This window comes from Anastrepha ludens, chromosome 3 (assembly GCF_028408465.1).
Source record: "Anastrepha ludens isolate Willacy chromosome 3, idAnaLude1.1, whole genome shotgun sequence".
NCBI classification, from domain to species: Eukaryota; Metazoa; Arthropoda; class Insecta; order Diptera; family Tephritidae; genus Anastrepha; species Anastrepha ludens.
Window position 1 is genome coordinate 85,275,771 of NC_071499.1, and position 17,183 is coordinate 85,292,953.

General features: G+C 40.3%; 2 protein-coding genes across 3 annotated transcripts; one reads left to right on the plus strand and one right to left on the minus strand.

Moving 5' to 3' along the window:
* The first annotated feature begins 4,623 nt into the window (after positions 1–4,623).
* LOC128858335 (kelch-like protein 5) lies at positions 4,624–8,901 on the plus strand. Its single transcript, XM_054094518.1, has 9 exons — positions 4,624–4,862; positions 4,929–5,256; positions 6,488–6,851; positions 6,923–7,309; positions 7,368–7,669; positions 7,737–7,944; positions 8,006–8,128; positions 8,184–8,414; positions 8,792–8,901. Exons 2-9 carry the CDS (start codon positions 5,009–5,011, stop codon positions 8,867–8,869), a joined length of 1,941 nt encoding a protein of 646 aa, XP_053950493.1. The 5' UTR covers positions 4,624–4,862; positions 4,929–5,008; the 3' UTR covers positions 8,870–8,901.
* Positions 8,902–9,731: 830 nt separating this feature from the next.
* Positions 9,732–11,573, minus strand: LOC128858336 (dual specificity mitogen-activated protein kinase kinase dSOR1). 2 transcript variants are annotated; one of them, XM_054094520.1, is made up of 4 exons: positions 11,372–11,573; positions 10,420–11,050; positions 10,008–10,334; positions 9,732–9,944 (listed from the first exon to the last, which is right to left on the minus strand). In XM_054094520.1, exons 1-4 carry the CDS (start codon positions 11,479–11,481, stop codon positions 9,831–9,833), a joined length of 1,182 nt encoding a protein of 393 aa, XP_053950495.1. In that variant the 5' UTR covers positions 11,482–11,573; the 3' UTR covers positions 9,732–9,830. The 2 variants fall into 2 exon arrangements, with proteins under 2 accessions (XP_053950495.1, XP_053950494.1); XM_054094519.1 differs by having other exon boundaries at positions 10,420–11,059; positions 11,372–11,571.
* Between the last annotated feature and the right edge of the window lie 5,610 nt (positions 11,574–17,183).

The window sequence follows — 17,183 nt, forward strand, 5'->3', positions numbered from 1 at the left end:
GTTCTTTTTTAATTTTGATTTTGACCTCACATCGAGGAAATAAAGCTCATCACCTACTATATCCACATATGTAAGTTCCGTGCAGAATTCATTTCTCCATTGGATGCACTTAAAAAATAGCCCTTCAGTAGTTAACAATTTCTACATTTAAACTGTTAGTCTAACCCTGGCTTTGAGAGAACTCTCAACTTTTTCCGCTACATGCTTGTTAGAAATTGTGTTTAAGCATAGGAGAATTTATTGAAGGTGATATCAGTAGACCACCTGATCCAAATATCATATATTTAACATCCACAAAGGATGTTCGAATCCGTATTTAAATTTGCATTTAATCACAAATCATACAAACCCGTCACTACATTAATTGCGTTTATTCATGCTGTTAACACTACATTTTAAAGTGAATTTTTCTACATAGCAGTAATCTTAGTTGCACAAGAGTAGAGTTTTTCAACTCCCAACGCTGAAAATCCTGGTGATTTGCTGAAGTTATTCCCACCATCTTCGCCAGATGCCAGTCAGCGTCATATGAATTTGAGTATGAATGATGTTTAAGATTTTGACACAGTTTTCTGCGCTTTGGTGCAGACAGCTGTGAACAGTCTTCGAGTCCATTCACATACTACTCGCGATGATTTGACATCGTGGTATTTCAACGCCATGATATTCAGACGAGTGGCTACTTCTGAAGTAAAGAGATTTGGCCTCGAAAGATAATTGACGAGTGCCGACCACTCAGAGAGTTCGCTGACCTCTTCAGCCCTGACGGGAGTGTCGACTGTAGAATGTTATCTTGTAGCGTGCAGAGGGCGACTGAGTCGAAAGCCTTCTTCAGGTCCAGCGCTACTAGGACAATCCTCTCACAGGGGCGGTTTCGGGTGGTGAGTGCTGTGGCGGTGCTGTGCACTCTTGTTGTATTTGTAGCAGTAACTTTGCCCTGTAAGTGTAGTGTAATCATCTGTCGTCTTCGTCTAGCTCATCTAACGATAGGCCCAGGAAATTAGCTATTTCTGGATAAGTAGGAGTTTAACCTGCTACAGTATCCAGAACGTAATTGTGCCAAGGTTATGCGGGACTCTCGGGGAAGTTGAAGCCCTTCATCTACTGTAGGTGGTGGTTGGACTCCGATAACGGCATTCGGGGATAGGGAGCATAGAAAGGTGGTAATGGTCTCCCGATAAATGTCATTTATGGTCTCTCTGTACACTGTCCGATCCAGTAGCTGTTTGTCTGTTTTGTCTTGGATCTCGTCGGCGTAATTGAGGAAATACCTCCTGACATGCCTGGGAGGTGGTTCAGGCTCAAGCAGATGTATGCTTGGGTGAGGCCTGCGGTAACACCCTAGCCGGAACTGCTTGCTGAGCCGTTTGTTATGCTCCTTCACAGGCAGCATGTGGGCCTCGTCGTGTAGGTGTTGTATCGGGGACATCAAGAGACATCCTGTCGCGGTCCTTATTGCAGTGTTTTGGCAGGTCTGAAGCTTCGTCCACTGCGAATCACTGGTTTCAGGCGACCAGCCAGGCGCGGCACATTTCCTTATCTTTGCCCCAAGTGCTGCCGGCAAGCGACTTGAGGACCTCGCTGCGATTCTGTACTTTAGTTGCAATAGCGGTTGTATGCGCTAAGAAGGAGAGCAAGCTGTCGAAGGTAACTCCCAATATTTAGGGGTTGTTTACCGTCGGAATTGATGTGTCGTCGACTTGCACTCTTCGGAAGCCACTAATGCGCGGCTATCCCAGATGTTTCGTGTAGAGTGGGAGTAGGAGGGTTTCAAGAGACTTCACTACTGGAGAAAGGAGAGTTATCGACCGATAAGATTTCCCTTGGTTGGCGGGTTTTCCAGATTTCAGTAGCGGGACCACTCCTCCTGATTTCCGATAGTCATGAATTATGAAAGTGACCATAGATATATTGAAAATCTTTGTGAGATACCCTACTTCCAGATATGACCCAGGTTTTTCAGCATCAGCATGTTAAATCCATTAGGGCCAATGGCTTTTGATGATTTTATTTTGTTGATGGCCCTCATTAACGAAGAAAGTAAGTGGCGCACCGTTGTTCGGTAATTTGTGCCGCCGTCTGGAGGATGCAATATGATCGCCTACTGTCGTTTGGTAAGCTTGAATGCAAAAGATCGTGGTGCGCATTAAAGTCACCTACAATCACTTTTAACCTCTGATAAGCGCACCAATTTCAGGGTGATATCCTGCCGGGTAGCATGTGACAGGTGGTACAAATATATTTAAAATTTCGAGCTCAGCATCGCCTGACCGAACAGATATACCTTGATATTCTAAGGTGCAGTCCCTACGGTTGATGCCTTCAGCGATACGACGATACTGCAATGTGTGATAGACTATAAACGCTAGGCCACCCCCATTGTATCAGTCGTGATATTGTCTGTGCACGTTATAGCCCTCCCTGGTTATCAGGGAAGAGCTAGAGTGCAGTTTGGTTTCTTTGACCGCAGCTATTGTGTGTCGGTTCATATCGATTATCTCATCTATCTTGCTCATAAGTCCGTTGCAGTTAAATTGGAGAAGCTTCAAGCTCCTCAGGAGGACTGTTGTAATGCGGGGTGTTAGGGACGCGTGAGGTTGTCTACGTTGGTCCTGCTGTGCGTTCCGCTGCTGTTGTTGCGGCCTGTCTGGGGAGGGCGGCCGCACCACAAGGGCGGTTGCGGGGCACTACAGCAGGAGGCAACGTAGACGCGAGTCAACTTACGGGTGGTGCGTAGGCCAGAGCACCTCCGAAAGTGGTACCAGCCATTGCCAAAATTGCATTTGACTGATGTCATGTTACGAGGAACTCTGGTCCTACACATGGAGCAGACTGTGCTGGGGACCAAGAGCTGCTACTTTGTCCCTAGCAGCTAGTTTACTGCGGCGGCAGCTCTGGGTCGGGAAAAACCCGAGTCAATCCGGTGACGTAGAACGGCCGCTATGGGAATGACGGAGTGGAAATCTTTTGCGATGCTTACCCGCGCCGGATATTGCTATGTTCACTTTCATCGAAGATTCGGTTGACGAGTTGCCGACGAATTAATTCTTTCTCGGATCCATAATATTAAGCTGCAACGCCAGTTTTTCGATTATCAAGTTCTAAACCGACCCTTCATCAAGGGCAGCAAGGAATTTGATACGCTTACGTTTCGCAAACAATTTGACAGGAACAATTCAATATAATAAGCTTGGCCTATCAACAGAAACTACGACGTTGGTGAGTATACGAGGCTTCTAGTCTGTTTGATGGATGTTTTGCTCATATCGGGATCGAGGCTCATGCAACAGTTCATGCCATTTTTGTCGCACCCTGCAACCGAACATCTGTGTATTCGTACGCATGAAGTACCTCGGTAGTCAGCTCTTGTGGTTCTACCGTGTGAAAAAATCGTGAACGGATTGCTTAAATGGTGATCGCACTCAGCAGCATTCAAAAATGAAGCCAAATTTTAAACCTTCGTGGCAAATGGAATGATTAAAAATTCTTTATTCTCAGGTTTATCCGCAACGCAACAGGTACGCGAAATTTGAGTTTTAACCAAAAATTACATTGATACTGTGTATAAGCAAAACCTCTGTTACTTCCCTAGCTTGAACTTTAACCATCTTCTGTATCTGTATCATATTTTATCGCTCAGTGTAACGACTGTCGTTGAAGTAATTGCTTTTCGTAGCATCAGGCCGACAGCTGAAGTCATGCAAGTCATACAGATTGATCACGTGCTGGCAGACATTAGCTCATTGCGGATAAGCTCATTGGCCGCTACTCCTAACGTGTTACCTATTTTATCTTCTCCTTCAGTGCTCGTTTCAGTCGACGCACCTGCATTATGCTGCTGTTGTTTTAAGCTGCCTTTAAGTTTTGTATTTCTTGCATCATAGCTCCTAACTGTGCTGGTAAATTATAGTTAATTTCTTATTGGGCGCTAATCATCTGCTTTTTTGCAGTAACTTCGAAGCCTTCGCTACTTGATCTTACACTTTATGTGTCCTTGCGCCCTTCCCTTTTTAACCAACATTTTTCTCAAAACCATAACATGATGGGCACTTATGGGCCCCAGAATCGTGTTCAGACTATAAAAATACATCTTAAGCCAAACACAAAAACAACTCATATAAAAAAGGAGTCTACAAATTGTACAATTTATATTCAAAAATTATTTCATTCAAAACTACTAATTACTTAGCTGACACCAGGACTATTTCACTCGTATAAAACGGAAGCGTAAGTGTTGCCTTTCTACCAAATTTCCCATCAGCAACCATTTCTCCCTCACTGTTGTTCACTTTTTGTTTTTTCGCAGAGGAGCTGCCCAACTTATAAAAATTAATCCTCTTCAATTTTGCATATTTCCCTTCGGTAGCAAAGGATTAACATTGCACTTTATCCGATTCTGCATAGTTTTTAATATCATATGAAGTAATAAAAATTACCTTAGTTCATCAACATTTCAAGTGAAATTTTAAAAAACATTTCCAACTACAAAACTGACGTTGATTTGGCAAGGCTACTCGATTTATTTTTCGTGTTGCTTGTATTTTGAGCTTTCGTACGCCATTTCTGTCTTGATACGTTCTTCCTGTAACAAATGCAATTAAAAAGTTTGAGTAGTCCATATTTATGGAATCAGGAGTAGCAGCTTCAATAGGTTTAGTTGCCTCAAAAGCAACGCACGTCAAAAATAAATACTCGCAACAAAGAAGTGGAACGCTAAGTTGATTAACTCCAACGCTTTGTTAAGTGCATTTAATTGACCGCTGCTCGTTGTCATTTCTCTCCTGCAGCTCAAAGTGTTGGTGCTCTATTTGTTTACGCTACTGGCGTGCAATCGAAATAAATTAGCAAAAGAAAAGCGCAAAGTAACTAAAATATAAGAGTACACACAATAATAAAACAACAGCATTTAATGAAAGTTAAACTTCAAGGTATCTTGGAAATAATTACATACGCCTAGAGCAACATAGATTAAATTATTTTGGAGTAATAACTACAATACGTAACGATAATGTCTACTAACAAAGATAGCCCTAGCCGTGACTCCATGACATCTTCTTCGGCGCCGATATCACTTCTGGCCGATGGAGATTCTCTTACCCGCGACTACAGTTTGGGCAGCCTTACATCTGCAGTAAGCCAAGATGAATATTTCCGATGTCGTGATCATGCGGAAAGTGTTTTAAAACGTTTACAGTTATATTTGGATAGTCATCAGCTCTGCGATGTAGTGCTAATCGCTGGGATTGACGGCAAGAGGTAAATAAAGCATGATTTCTTGAAAAAACAATAAATACCATTGATAATAAAATGTACTTCCGGCACTAGAAACAAAGAAATTTTAATTCCAAAAGTTAGCATATTCATACAACTAAGGTCAGGTCGCGTGTCGCAGCAAACAAAGACAGATGAAAAATTACATTTATACATACATAGAAAGGAGTCGGTGAAAACTGCGTCACAAGCGATCTGCCAGACTACATGTACAATGGAATTAACCACACACCACTTATATCTATTCCCTTCATTCTCAAATGTGCATGTACATATAAAGTTTGCACTAATCGTAGTGCGCCTCGTTCTTTGTCTGCAAAAAGCTGCGCTATAGGAAAGCCAAACCAAACAAAGAAGTGCTAGTACGACAATTGGATAGCCTACACGTCAACTCTTGTCTCCCCTTTTGTACATTCTGATTTCGTTCCATTGAATGACAGCGAGCGGTTAGTGTAGATGTGATGTATGGAGAGCGGCTGTTGTAAATTATAAATAAATTGCATAAAAAACTATCTCTAGATGGGCGTTATGATGATGAAGATGAAGGTGACGTGCAGAAAGGAATAAACGTGTCGTTTCTGTTTTGTTTTGAATTAACTGTTGCCATTACCCGACTACGAGTGTAAATAATACGAATGTCTACTCACCCAACACAAGGGAAACACATATTTAAAAAAACAAGTAAATACTACTGCGAGTGGCATGATAGCGCGATAACATTTAGAGCGATGATAATAAATCACGACAACAGGGAAATGCAAAACATTCATTGTTATTGGTAAACATAGCTAGGGAAACTAGAAAAATTGCTCAACTAAAAAGTTCAGTTTCAGATTTTTTTTTGTAATTCCAGTATATCGTGTATTCAGTATTATGCGAAATGTAAAAAATAAGTAAACCAGTGGTAGGTTTAAAGTGATTCATTGTTTTATTTTTTTTATTAAGATTATTATTTTTATTGGACTAAGTTGTTTATATCTGTCACATATTAATTCATGTGTGATAAGTAAATATAAATGAATAGGTTTATGATGCATACATACACACATGCATATGTGCATGGAAAAAAATATTAAATTTGTAATATGTTCACGCCCCTATGCTTCACACTGCAACTGTAGGAATTTATGATGATGAATATGTTCCATGCGTAAAGAATTTATTAATTAGGATTTCTTGTCAAATAATTATTATTTGCTCTTTTCCATATATTTAGAGTGCCTGCTCATCGTGTAGTATTATCGGCGTCGAGCGCCTATTTTGCCGCCATGTTCACCGGTTCGTTGCGTGAGGCCAAAGAGCAGGAAGTCACGCTTGGCGAAGTGCATGGCGATGCATTACAAATACTAATTCAGTACTGCTACACGGGATATATTGAATTGCGCGAAGATACTGTGGAAACACTATTGGCCACTGCCTGTCTGCTACAGTTAAACGCTGTAGTTACTGCCTGTTGCAATTTTCTCGCACGCCAACTGCATCCTTCCAACTGCCTGGGCTTTGCCTTTTTTGCAGAACGACAAAGCTGCACAACTCTGCTGCGCCTAGCCAAATCATACACATGCCAGCATTTCATTCAGGTACATTAATTCAGCTGTGATTTTTCTTACTGCTTTTTACTAAATTTTGCTTCTTATTGTAAAATTTGTAGGTATGCAAAAATCAAGAATTTTTGCAGCTCGACTCAGAACAACTTGGTAAACTAATCTCAAGCGACGATCTCAATGTTCCCACCGAGGAGGAAGTAGTGCACAGTCTCAAGATGTGGGTGCAACACGATCCTGTCAATCGTGAGAAACACATTCCTGAGTTGTTGGCATTGGTGCGACTGCCTTTGTTGAAGCCTTCGTTCATTATGGATCATGTGGAAACGCTTTGCAGTTCGAATGAATGCCAACAGCTTGTAATGGAAGCGCTTAAGTGGCATTTATTGCCTGAACGCCGCAATCTGTTAGCTTTGATAGCTTCAGAACGTACAAAGCCGCGTAAATCGACGGTTGGACGATTACTTGCCGTAGGCGGTATGGATGCGCATAAGGTAGATTAAAAAAATAATAGAAAAAAGGACAGTAAATCACTTAATATTTCTTTTAAAGGGCGCTATAAGTATTGAAAGCTACTGTCCATATGCAGATAAGTGGTCTGTTTGGAAGAATATGTCTGCACGTCGTTTGCAGTTCGGTGTTGCTGTGATGGATGATAAATTAGTGATAGTGGGCGGCCGCGATGGCTTGAAAACGCTCAACACAGTAGAGAGTTTAGACTTAAACACAATGGCATGGACAGCGCTAAATCCTATGGGAACACATCGCCACGGTTTAGGTGTAGCCGTGCTGGAGGGGCCACTCTATGCGGTCGGTGGACACGATGGCTGGAGTTATTTGTCCACTGTTGAAAGGTAGGTGTAATAAGATATTTTTCTGAAATATGCAATTAGTTTATAATATACTTCTTTACAACTTCAGATGGGATCCAACCACCCGCACATGGAGCTATGTGGCGTCTATGTCTTCGATGCGTTCTACCGCTGGTGTTGCAGTCCTTGGTGGCCGCTTATATGTAGTCGGCGGACGAGATGGTTCTGTTTGTCATCGTTCTATTGAATGCTATGATCCGCACACCAACAAATGGACTATGCGTGCACCTATGAATAAACGGCGTGGAGGTGTAGGAGTGAGTCGAATATTTTATTACATTCTAATGTGCTTTGAATAAACTAATTGCACTTTCAAAGGTGGCCGTTGCAAATGGATTCCTATATGCATTAGGAGGTCATGATTGTCCGGCCAGCAATCCCTCTGTCTGCCGCACCGATACAGTTGAGCGCTACGATCCAGCAACAGATTCGTGGACTCTGGTAAATAGCTATTTTAAAAACACAGTGCACGTTTTTATTGTTCACGCATTTACAGATCTGCTCGCTTAATGTTGGACGTGACGCCATCGGTTGCGCTTTGTTGGGGGATCGCCTAATGGCAATTGGCGGCTATGATGGCAATCACTACTTGAAGACTGTGGAAGTTTATAACGCCGAGACGAATGAGTGGACGCAAGCTGCACCGCTGACATATAGTCGAGCTGGTGCTTGTGTTGTAGCAATACCGAACATAATACCACCTACTCCACCACTACCCAGTGCAACAGTTTAGTCTTATATTAATTATTTTCTTCATTCATATTTATTTTTGTTGATGCGAAAGTATTAAGGCGATCATACTATAGCTTTTACAAGTTAGCTAAGCAAATTTCCTCGTAAATGCATGTCAAATTATTTTTAGGTACTGAAAACTAAAAAATACTGCGCTAACTGCATCAGGAAAAGCTTACATGTTTCGTTTTCCGCTCTTACGTTCGAACATTCGTGCGCATTTATGCATTCCATTTATACAATTTACACATTCTAATTCAGTTAAGGTCTATTTTAACTACTTTCACTGATCGTTGTTTTTTCTTTATCTTTTCTTTATGTTTTCACATTGTTACGTTTTCTGATACCTTTTTTGGTCTTTGGAATTTGTAGAAGAAATGGAAACCGGTCAGATTGAATCCGATGTGCTACAGACGCACCGTTGAATTTGTCGATTATTACAACCTTTAAGCAACTAAATACAGCAAACAATACATTTTTTATCATACATATTTTTTTACCATACGAGTATTTAGATTTAAGAATCAAAAAATCAAATTTTAATATTGTAATGGATTTTTACTTCGCATACGCAGATACAAACATACACCATTTAGTATATATTATATTATATATAGGAATTGTGTGCTCGAAATCTAATTTTTGAATTTACGAATATGAGTATTTATTTCTTTAATAAAAAGCATATTTTGCATGCAAGAAAATGCGGGCTTATTTTAAAAACTCTGAGTGAGTATAGCTGAATGTCGACTTATGAACCTGCTGAGGCGGAAAAATTCCCAGTGAAGGAACACAACTTGTTACAGAGCAGACAGTTCCTGTTTTGATGTAGCTGAGCGAAAAATTCAACTTCAACCTGATGCGCAGAACAAAACTGATCTCCCAATAGTTGACTCTACTGGCATGATTGAAATTTACTTCTCAAGTGAAAGAAGAATACATAATATATAACCGTCATTCACACACGTCAAGTAAGTATAGTTCTTGATGGCCAAACTTATTCCATTGACGTTTATGAAAGTAAATACCTACTACAACGCTCACGTCGTTCCCACGACAGTCGGTTCTACATAACCGGAACGACCCGGATTTATATCCGGCCAAGGGCTGCTGCTGAAGTGCATTCCTCGTATATGCATGGAGAATTTGTATGCTGTTACAACAACAACCGCTCTCGTTTTCACATACCGTAGCCTGCCTTCTGACGACACCAAAAACGCTTTGCCCTAAAATATACTCCTTTGTTGCACTGTCTTCAGCCGTGAAAACTTCTGGCACACTCGCACTATGGTTGGGGTACATAAATCTAAATTATAACTTTTACAAGCAGTTTGTATTACTGAGTACATTTATTAGAGGTGAATATATATAAATGAAATAAAAGCAAATGCACATTAATTATAAGAAATATTTAATTAGGAGATGTGTTGCGTTTTGGTGTCGATGGTGGTAAATCCATTGTTTTGCACACCCAACCAGCGATGTCCACTTCCTCAATCTCAGCTTTGCGTATCCAAGCGTGGTTCTATAGATAGAAAACGAAGGAGTTTAATATAAACAAAATAATAATAATGAATAAATTGTATACCAGTAGCGTCTTTAAATCAGCACGTTCATCTGGATTCTTTTTGAGACAAATGTCTACAAAGTCTTTAAAATCGTCAGTGAATATTTTGTGCTCCAACCTAGGTGGTGGTTCATTGACAATATAGTCTAGTAACTCAAAAATGGCCATGACTTTAGGTTCTACTACTGTCTGTTGGCCGTCTTCGGGGTTGTCATTAAATATCGCTTCGAGGGTTTTGGCATCGGGTGGCGGTATAGGATACATGCCAATAGCCATCTCAACCAATGACAGTCCAAGTGACCAGATATCCGATTGAACTGAATAATGAGTACCTTGCAATCGTTCAGGCTATGAAGAGTAAATGAATGCTATTAGATAATCTAAATACGTAACTACTTAGAAGGCGCTAGGCTATATCAAAAAAACCACTTACCGACATATAGCTACGTGTGCCCACAAATGAATTGGCCATGGAGTCAATTAGTTGCCCAGACACGCCAAAATCACAGATCTTTATCTCTCCGCTGCTGTTCACTAGTATGTTGCTCGGCTTCACATCTCGATGCATGATGGCGTGCTTGTCACGTAAGTAACTCAGTCCTTTTAGCACTGCCAATGTTATTTTTCCTAGTATGGATTCCGGTATGCGTCCGGCGCGCTTCAATATGAGATCCAAAGAGCCACCATCCATGTACTCCATACAGATGCTTATTTCACCGTCGCTGTAGAAGGCGCCATAAAAACCCACAATGTGTGGAAAGTTGCATTCATGCAACACCTTCAGTTCGCGTATAATTTGTTTCTTAATTGCAGGTTTCACTTCCAGATGTATAAGTTTGCGGGCCATAATCAACTCAGTAGGAATGTGACGCACTTTCATGACCACACCACCATTACCGGAACCCAGTTCGCCTAACTTTTCGAGGTCATCATCAGACAGTTCGCCAATTTTCTCCTTTTGACTGAGGAACACTTTGATACGATTTCGTGCTGAATCATCCATTTCCAACTCTTCCAGAGTCTCGGTCAGCGCCTCGATACTCGTCTTCGGCTTCCCCAGTAAACTATGTTTTCTTTAATTCAACTTTTTAATGAATTTTTGTGCAACAAACCGAAAAGCAACAAAATTAAGAGAGAAAGATATGAAGAACAAGGCAAAGGAAAGGAAATGCAAAGCAGTAGATCACAAAAATCGGACATTGGCATTGTCCAGTACGGAAACTAGTATATTTGCAAGAGTAGAGTTTTTTTTTTAAAGCGAAGTGAGTAAAACCAACAGCGTTCAAAGACGTTTGCCGGCTGAGCTAAAGTTTGATTACAAGCAAGTGGCAAAATGCAGGTGCGGAAAATGAAAAATCAATGGAAATGTTTATTCGGATATTTACTCTGTTCCAGATGGCGTCTTGAACGGTGGTGTCGGCACAACTTGTGAAGCGGCGACTGTTGCGTCAACAGCCCCAGGAGGCAGCGTTAAATTCAATTTATTTTTCGACATATCCTGAACTTGATTAGATGAACAAAATTATAAAATGACTCCACAGCAAAATTCCAAAAACTACTCCTTGCCAGTGTTGCTGTGCCTGCAAGTTCTGGGCCCTAAACACAAAACGTGATTCTTATAGATTGAAAAACAATATTTTAAGTATATACTCATGTAAATATAAATAACTGGAAATATTTGGAATATATTCATGCTCGCTATATATTTGACCAAAATTTATGGAAATTTTTTACTTGTGCAAAAGTGTTAAATATACAAACATCCGGGTAAGAGTTTCAAAGAGTTGGCACTACTATTTCCCGTTGATTTCATCGATATATATATATTTTGTTAAAAAAGAAATATAAACAGTGAGGAATTCTAATGGAAACAGCTGTTGCATTTATTTACCTATGGACATTAAGGGTATTCATTTAAACACTTAAGTCATTCTCTATTGCGAGGCGACGGTTAGCTTTTTGTCTGAGTCGTATCGATCGTCTATTTGAATTCCGCAATTCAAACACAAAAGCAAACAAAAACAATTGATTACTACGCGGCTGTAACGTAAGAAAATATAATTCCTATCGTTGTGTTATATTTGAAATGAGAGACTAATATATTTTTCGTTACTTATTAATGTACATATCGCTCATTTGCTGCAACGTCGTCATAATTCAAAAATTGTATTTTACAGGAGACGCATTTTTCAGTTTTTAAATTGTGTTATATATATTAAAATTGTATATGAAAAGAAGATTATGGTCAAATTTGCTGAAATAGCATCTGGTTAAGACGTATATGTAAATTAAAGGTTGAAATGTATAATGGACTTTTTTCTGTAGCTTCAAAAGTACTCCGAGTTTTTCTTATGACGTTGTTGCTGCAAAAATAGGTTTTATGGTCTGACATAATTAAAATTGTGACGTTACTGCAAATAACAAAAAGTTTTACAGCTGAAAACCTATTGCAAATTCTGACTTGTGACTGTATTATATTTGTACCTTACTAAACATTATAAGAGAAAAAAATATGGATATTAAATAAAATGTATTGCATTCATTGCATATTTTATTGTAACATAAAAATTAACATATTACTTCAGGTACAAAAATAAAGAAACATAAATTCATGTAAAAAATAATATTCAATTGCTCGTAAAAACGTATAATACTTAGGAATGTGATTTTTCTGTATCAATTCTAGCAGATCTTTTTTTTTTGCGATCCGCTATCTGAGGTTTTGTATAAAATGCTCTTATGCCATTATTATTTTCCCTTTTCTTTCTCGTACCACCTTCACGCACATAACGATATTTAGACTGAATGAGCTCGATACTATTCTGAATAAATAGTCGCTGTTTTTCGAACATAGCCAAATCCCAGTATGATCTAAAAATTACCATCCGTTCCTCTACTGTAAATTTTTCAAAACATTTTCGCTTACACTTCTCTTTCTCAACTTTTTGATTACATTTCTTACCCAATTACTCTCATTTCGTTTACGCTTTACTCCTTTTTTTAGTGGACTCGTTAAAATCATCGGAGTTTCGACACCGGTTGTGTTAGCCTCAGAACTGTCTGATGTTGAATTTGGTTCGCAGTGACTGTTACTCTTACTGACAATATCGGGTGGAATGTATGTGGTATCACGTACGGAATCGTCATCATCCTCAGAAAATGAGCTCGAGCTTAATGAGTCTGATTTCATTTCAACAAAATTCACTGTTGATGTACTTTTTAACTGGCATTCTTTACCCTTTCCATCTTGTTTTTTTAAAGCCATTCCCACCATTTTGGCGGATCGAGAATTAGTTTCCATTATTTTTTGACTGGAAATGACAACAATACTGACATAAATGGAAATAGTTCATAGCAAATAATTTATACATAAAAAATATTTAGTGCAAGAATGTCATAACAGTAAATAGTTCTTTAATACACTATTGCTTCACTAATACATCTTATTTGTAATATGTTTCAAGACAAAATAGTACTGAAATAAAAATTATTATTTTCTGCAAAAACGTCATAACACTCAAAACCACTACAGGAATTCACTCAAATTTTTACATGCACAACGTCATATCTTAAAATAATGCAATATACACGATAGAGAAAGAGATATAAAAGTGAACTTCTTCTTCTTCTTAATTGGCGCGATAACCGCTTACGCGATTTTGGCCGAGTTTAACAAAGCGCGCCAGTCGTTTCTTTCTCGTGCTAACCTGCGCCAGTTGGACACACCAAGTGAAGCCAAGTCCTTCTCCACCTGATCTTTCCAACGCAGAGGAGGCCTTCCTCTTCCTCTGCTACCACCAGCTGGTACCGCATCGAATACTTTCAAAGCCGGAGCGTTTGTATCCATTCGGACGACATGACCCAGCCAACGAAGCCGCTGGATCTTTATTCGCTGCGCTATGTCTATGTCTCCGTAAAGCTCATACAGCTCATCGTTCCATCGTCTGCGATATTCGCCGTTGCCAACGTGCAAAGGTCCCAAAATCTTACGCAGAATCTTTCTCTCGAACACTCCAAGCGTCGCTTCATCGGATGTTGTCATCGTCCACGCTTCTGCGCCATACGTTAGGACGGGCATGATGAGAGTCTTGTAGAGTGTTAGTTTTGTTCGTCGAGAGAGGACTTTACTGCTCAGTTGCCTACTTAGTCCAAAGTAGCACTTGTTGGCAAGAGAGATTCTACGTTGGATTTCAAGGCTGACATTGTTATCGGTGTTAATGCTGGTTCCTAAATAAACGAAGTCTTTTACAACCTCGAAATTATAACTGTCTACAGTGACGTGAGTGCCGATACGCGAGTGCGCCGACTGTTTGTTTGAAGACAGGAGGTACTTCGTTTTGTCCTCGTTCACCACCAGACCCATTCGCTTTGCCTCTTTATCCAGTTTGGAGAAGGCAGAACTAACAGCGCGGTTGTTAAGGCCGATGATATCAATATCATCGGCATACGCCAACAATTGTACGCTCTTATAAAATATTGTGCCTGAGCGATTAAGTTCTGCGGCTCGTACGATGCTCTCCAATATCAGGTTAAAGAAGTCACACGACAGCGAGTCACCCTGTCTGAAACCTCGTTTGGTATCAAACGGCTCGGAGAGGTCCTTCCCAATTCTGACGGCGCTGCTGGTGTTGAGCAACGTCATCTTACATAGCCGTATTAGTTTTGCGGGGATACCAAATTCAGACATAGCGGCATACAGGTAACTCCTTTCCGTACTGTCGAATGCAGCTTTGAAGTCGACGAAAAGATGGTGTGTGTCGATTCTCCTTTCATGGGTCTTTTCCAAGATTTGGCGTATTGTGAATATTTGGTCGATGGTAGACTTTCCAGGTCTGAAGCCACACTGATAAGGTCCAATCAGTTGGTTGACGGTGGGCTTCAGCCTTTCACACAATACGCTGGCTAGAACCTTATAGGCGATATTTAGAAGACTAATCCCGCGGTAATTGGCACAAATTGCAGGATCGCCCTTCTTATGGATTGGGCAGAGCACACTTAAATTCCAATCGGCAGGCATGCTTTCATCCGACCATATTTTGCATAGGAGCTGATGCATGCACCTTACCAGCTCCTCGCCGCCATGTTTGAATAGCTCACCCGGCAGTCCGTCGGCGCCCGCGGCTTTGTTGTTCTTTAGCCGTGATATTGCTATTCTCACCTCGTCATGGTCGGGTAACGGAACGATAATTCCGTCGTCAACGATTGGGGTATCGGGATCTTCACTTTCTCTATGACATGCGCAGCTGTCACTGTTTAACAGGTTCGAGAAGTGTTCCCTCCATAATTTAAGATTGCTCTGTACGTCAGTCACCAGATCACCGTCTTTGTTCTTACAGGAAAGTGAACTTACCTTTTATTAATATTGTCATAAAACGAAATATGACACTTTTCTAGAGAACTTCACGATGTAAACCACACAAAAGCCGACGCACAACTGAGATAATACGTTGTTGCAAATACGACACAATAGGATATGTAATTAGAGCGAAAGGCATCTATCGCGATGCTGTGTGAAATGCTAAAACTTCGGATATAACACTTTGTCAGTTGATCAAACATATTATTTCCGATATATTAGTGATGTTAACTAAAATTTTGCGATTTTTGAGTTATGACGACGTTGCAGCAAATGAGCGATATGTACATAGAAATACAAATGTGAAATTCTTCATAGGATTTAAAAGTCGGACTAAACGGAAGATAACTGACAACCAAAGAAAATTCAGCGGGTAATGCTGCTGCAGCGACAGTCCTTGGCCGGATATAAATCCGGGTCGTTTCGGTATGTAAATATGGGGAATGTTTATGCTGATACAACAACAACAACAACAACACCAAAAAATTATATAAACACACACTTTCTTTCCATGGGGTCATCATGCAGATAAACTGCATATGGAGGCATTTTTGTAATTTGTGCTCGCACAATTTAATACGCGGCGCTTTGTTTTCATTAGTTTGATTGGAATTGCTTGTAATTTTTCCTCCTTTTATTTGTTTATATCACCTTAATATTGGTGCTTTACAATACACTTCTCAACATTGCGAAAAATAAAGTAACGGTTTGGAAAATACGCCACCTTCTGTATTTAACTGGCCTTGTTCTGTACACCGTGACTCAAGGCAGATTGAGTACTGAAGGTGACGTCTTCCCAAAACAGTTGCCTTATTTTTCGCGATTTCCACAAGTCTGCCGTCAAACCCTTATTAATACAAAACAAACAAAAAGCAAAGAAATAACATTTTTGTGAAGAAGAAAAGTGGGCGAAAGCAATAGAAACTACGAGACCCAATATACACTGTGCACTAGACAGGGCTAGTTTACTGGGGTGGCAGCCCTTGATCTCGAAAAACCCGAGTCATTCCGGTAACGTAGAACCGGCTGCCATGACAGAAATCTACTGGACCAGACAGTGTTTAGACAGTCAATAAACAACATTTACCGGGGACCGTCATCACCTTCTTAAGCTCCCGTCCTGTGAATGCCGTAATCAGAATCCAATCACCACCTATAGCAGATGAAGAGCTCCAGCTTCACCGTGAGACACGTGTAACACTGGCACAATTACGTCCTGGATACTGTAGCAGCTTAAACTCCTACTTTTGCAGAATTGACCCCGACATACCAAACATATGTATGTCCGACATATAAAGGTACCCCGTACGACACTAACCACCTTTCCACATGCCCTTTAAAACCTACTCATCTAACACCCCTCTTCCTCTGGACCCTACCTGTCGAAACAGCATTTTTCCTGGGCCTACCTTTAGATGAGCTAGACGAAGACGACCGCTGATATACCCTACACTGACGGGGCTTCTACTATTGTTAAAACACCAACGAGACCCAAGAAATTGTACACAAACACACATATCCTTGCCACAGCGTCATCCGTATAAAAACGCAAGCAAAATTTTTTGGAGGTTCATATTCATGTGTGCTTTCACAACTTAAAACGAGGCACTTTGTTTTCATTAGTTTGTGTAGTATAAATCGCGCAAATCACCATACATCCAAGCCATTCACGAAATTTTCACAAACATGTAATTTACCTACCTTTTGTTTGTTTTGTTCCATTTATTGTATTGGAAATAACGTCGCAAAAAATAAAGTTACTATTTCGGGTAGAGGCCACCTTCAGTCTTCAATTCGCCTTGATCCGAGACAATCAAAGTTTACTACCATCACCCTGTAGG

Coding starts and splice junctions, on each gene's coding strand:
- LOC128858335 (XM_054094518.1), top strand. CDS start 5,009: ATGTCTACTAACAAAGATAGCCCTAGCCGTGACTCCATGACATCTTCT. Junction 7,310..7,367: donor GCGGTATGGATGCGCATAAG/GTAGATTAAAAA, acceptor TTTCTTTTAAAG/GGCGCTATAAGTATTGAAAG. Junction 7,945..8,005: donor AACGGCGTGGAGGTGTAGGA/GTGAGTCGAATA, acceptor GCACTTTCAAAG/GTGGCCGTTGCAAATGGATT.
- LOC128858336 (XM_054094519.1), bottom strand. CDS start 11,481: ATGTCGAAAAATAAATTGAATTTAACGCTGCCTCCTGGGGCTGTTGAC. Junction 11,060..11,371: donor AAGACGCCATCTGGAACAGA/GTAAATATCCGA, acceptor GTTGAATTAAAG/AAAACATAGTTTACTGGGGA. Junction 10,335..10,419: donor GCACACGTAGCTATATGTCG/GTAAGTGGTTTT, acceptor TACTCTTCATAG/CCTGAACGATTGCAAGGTAC.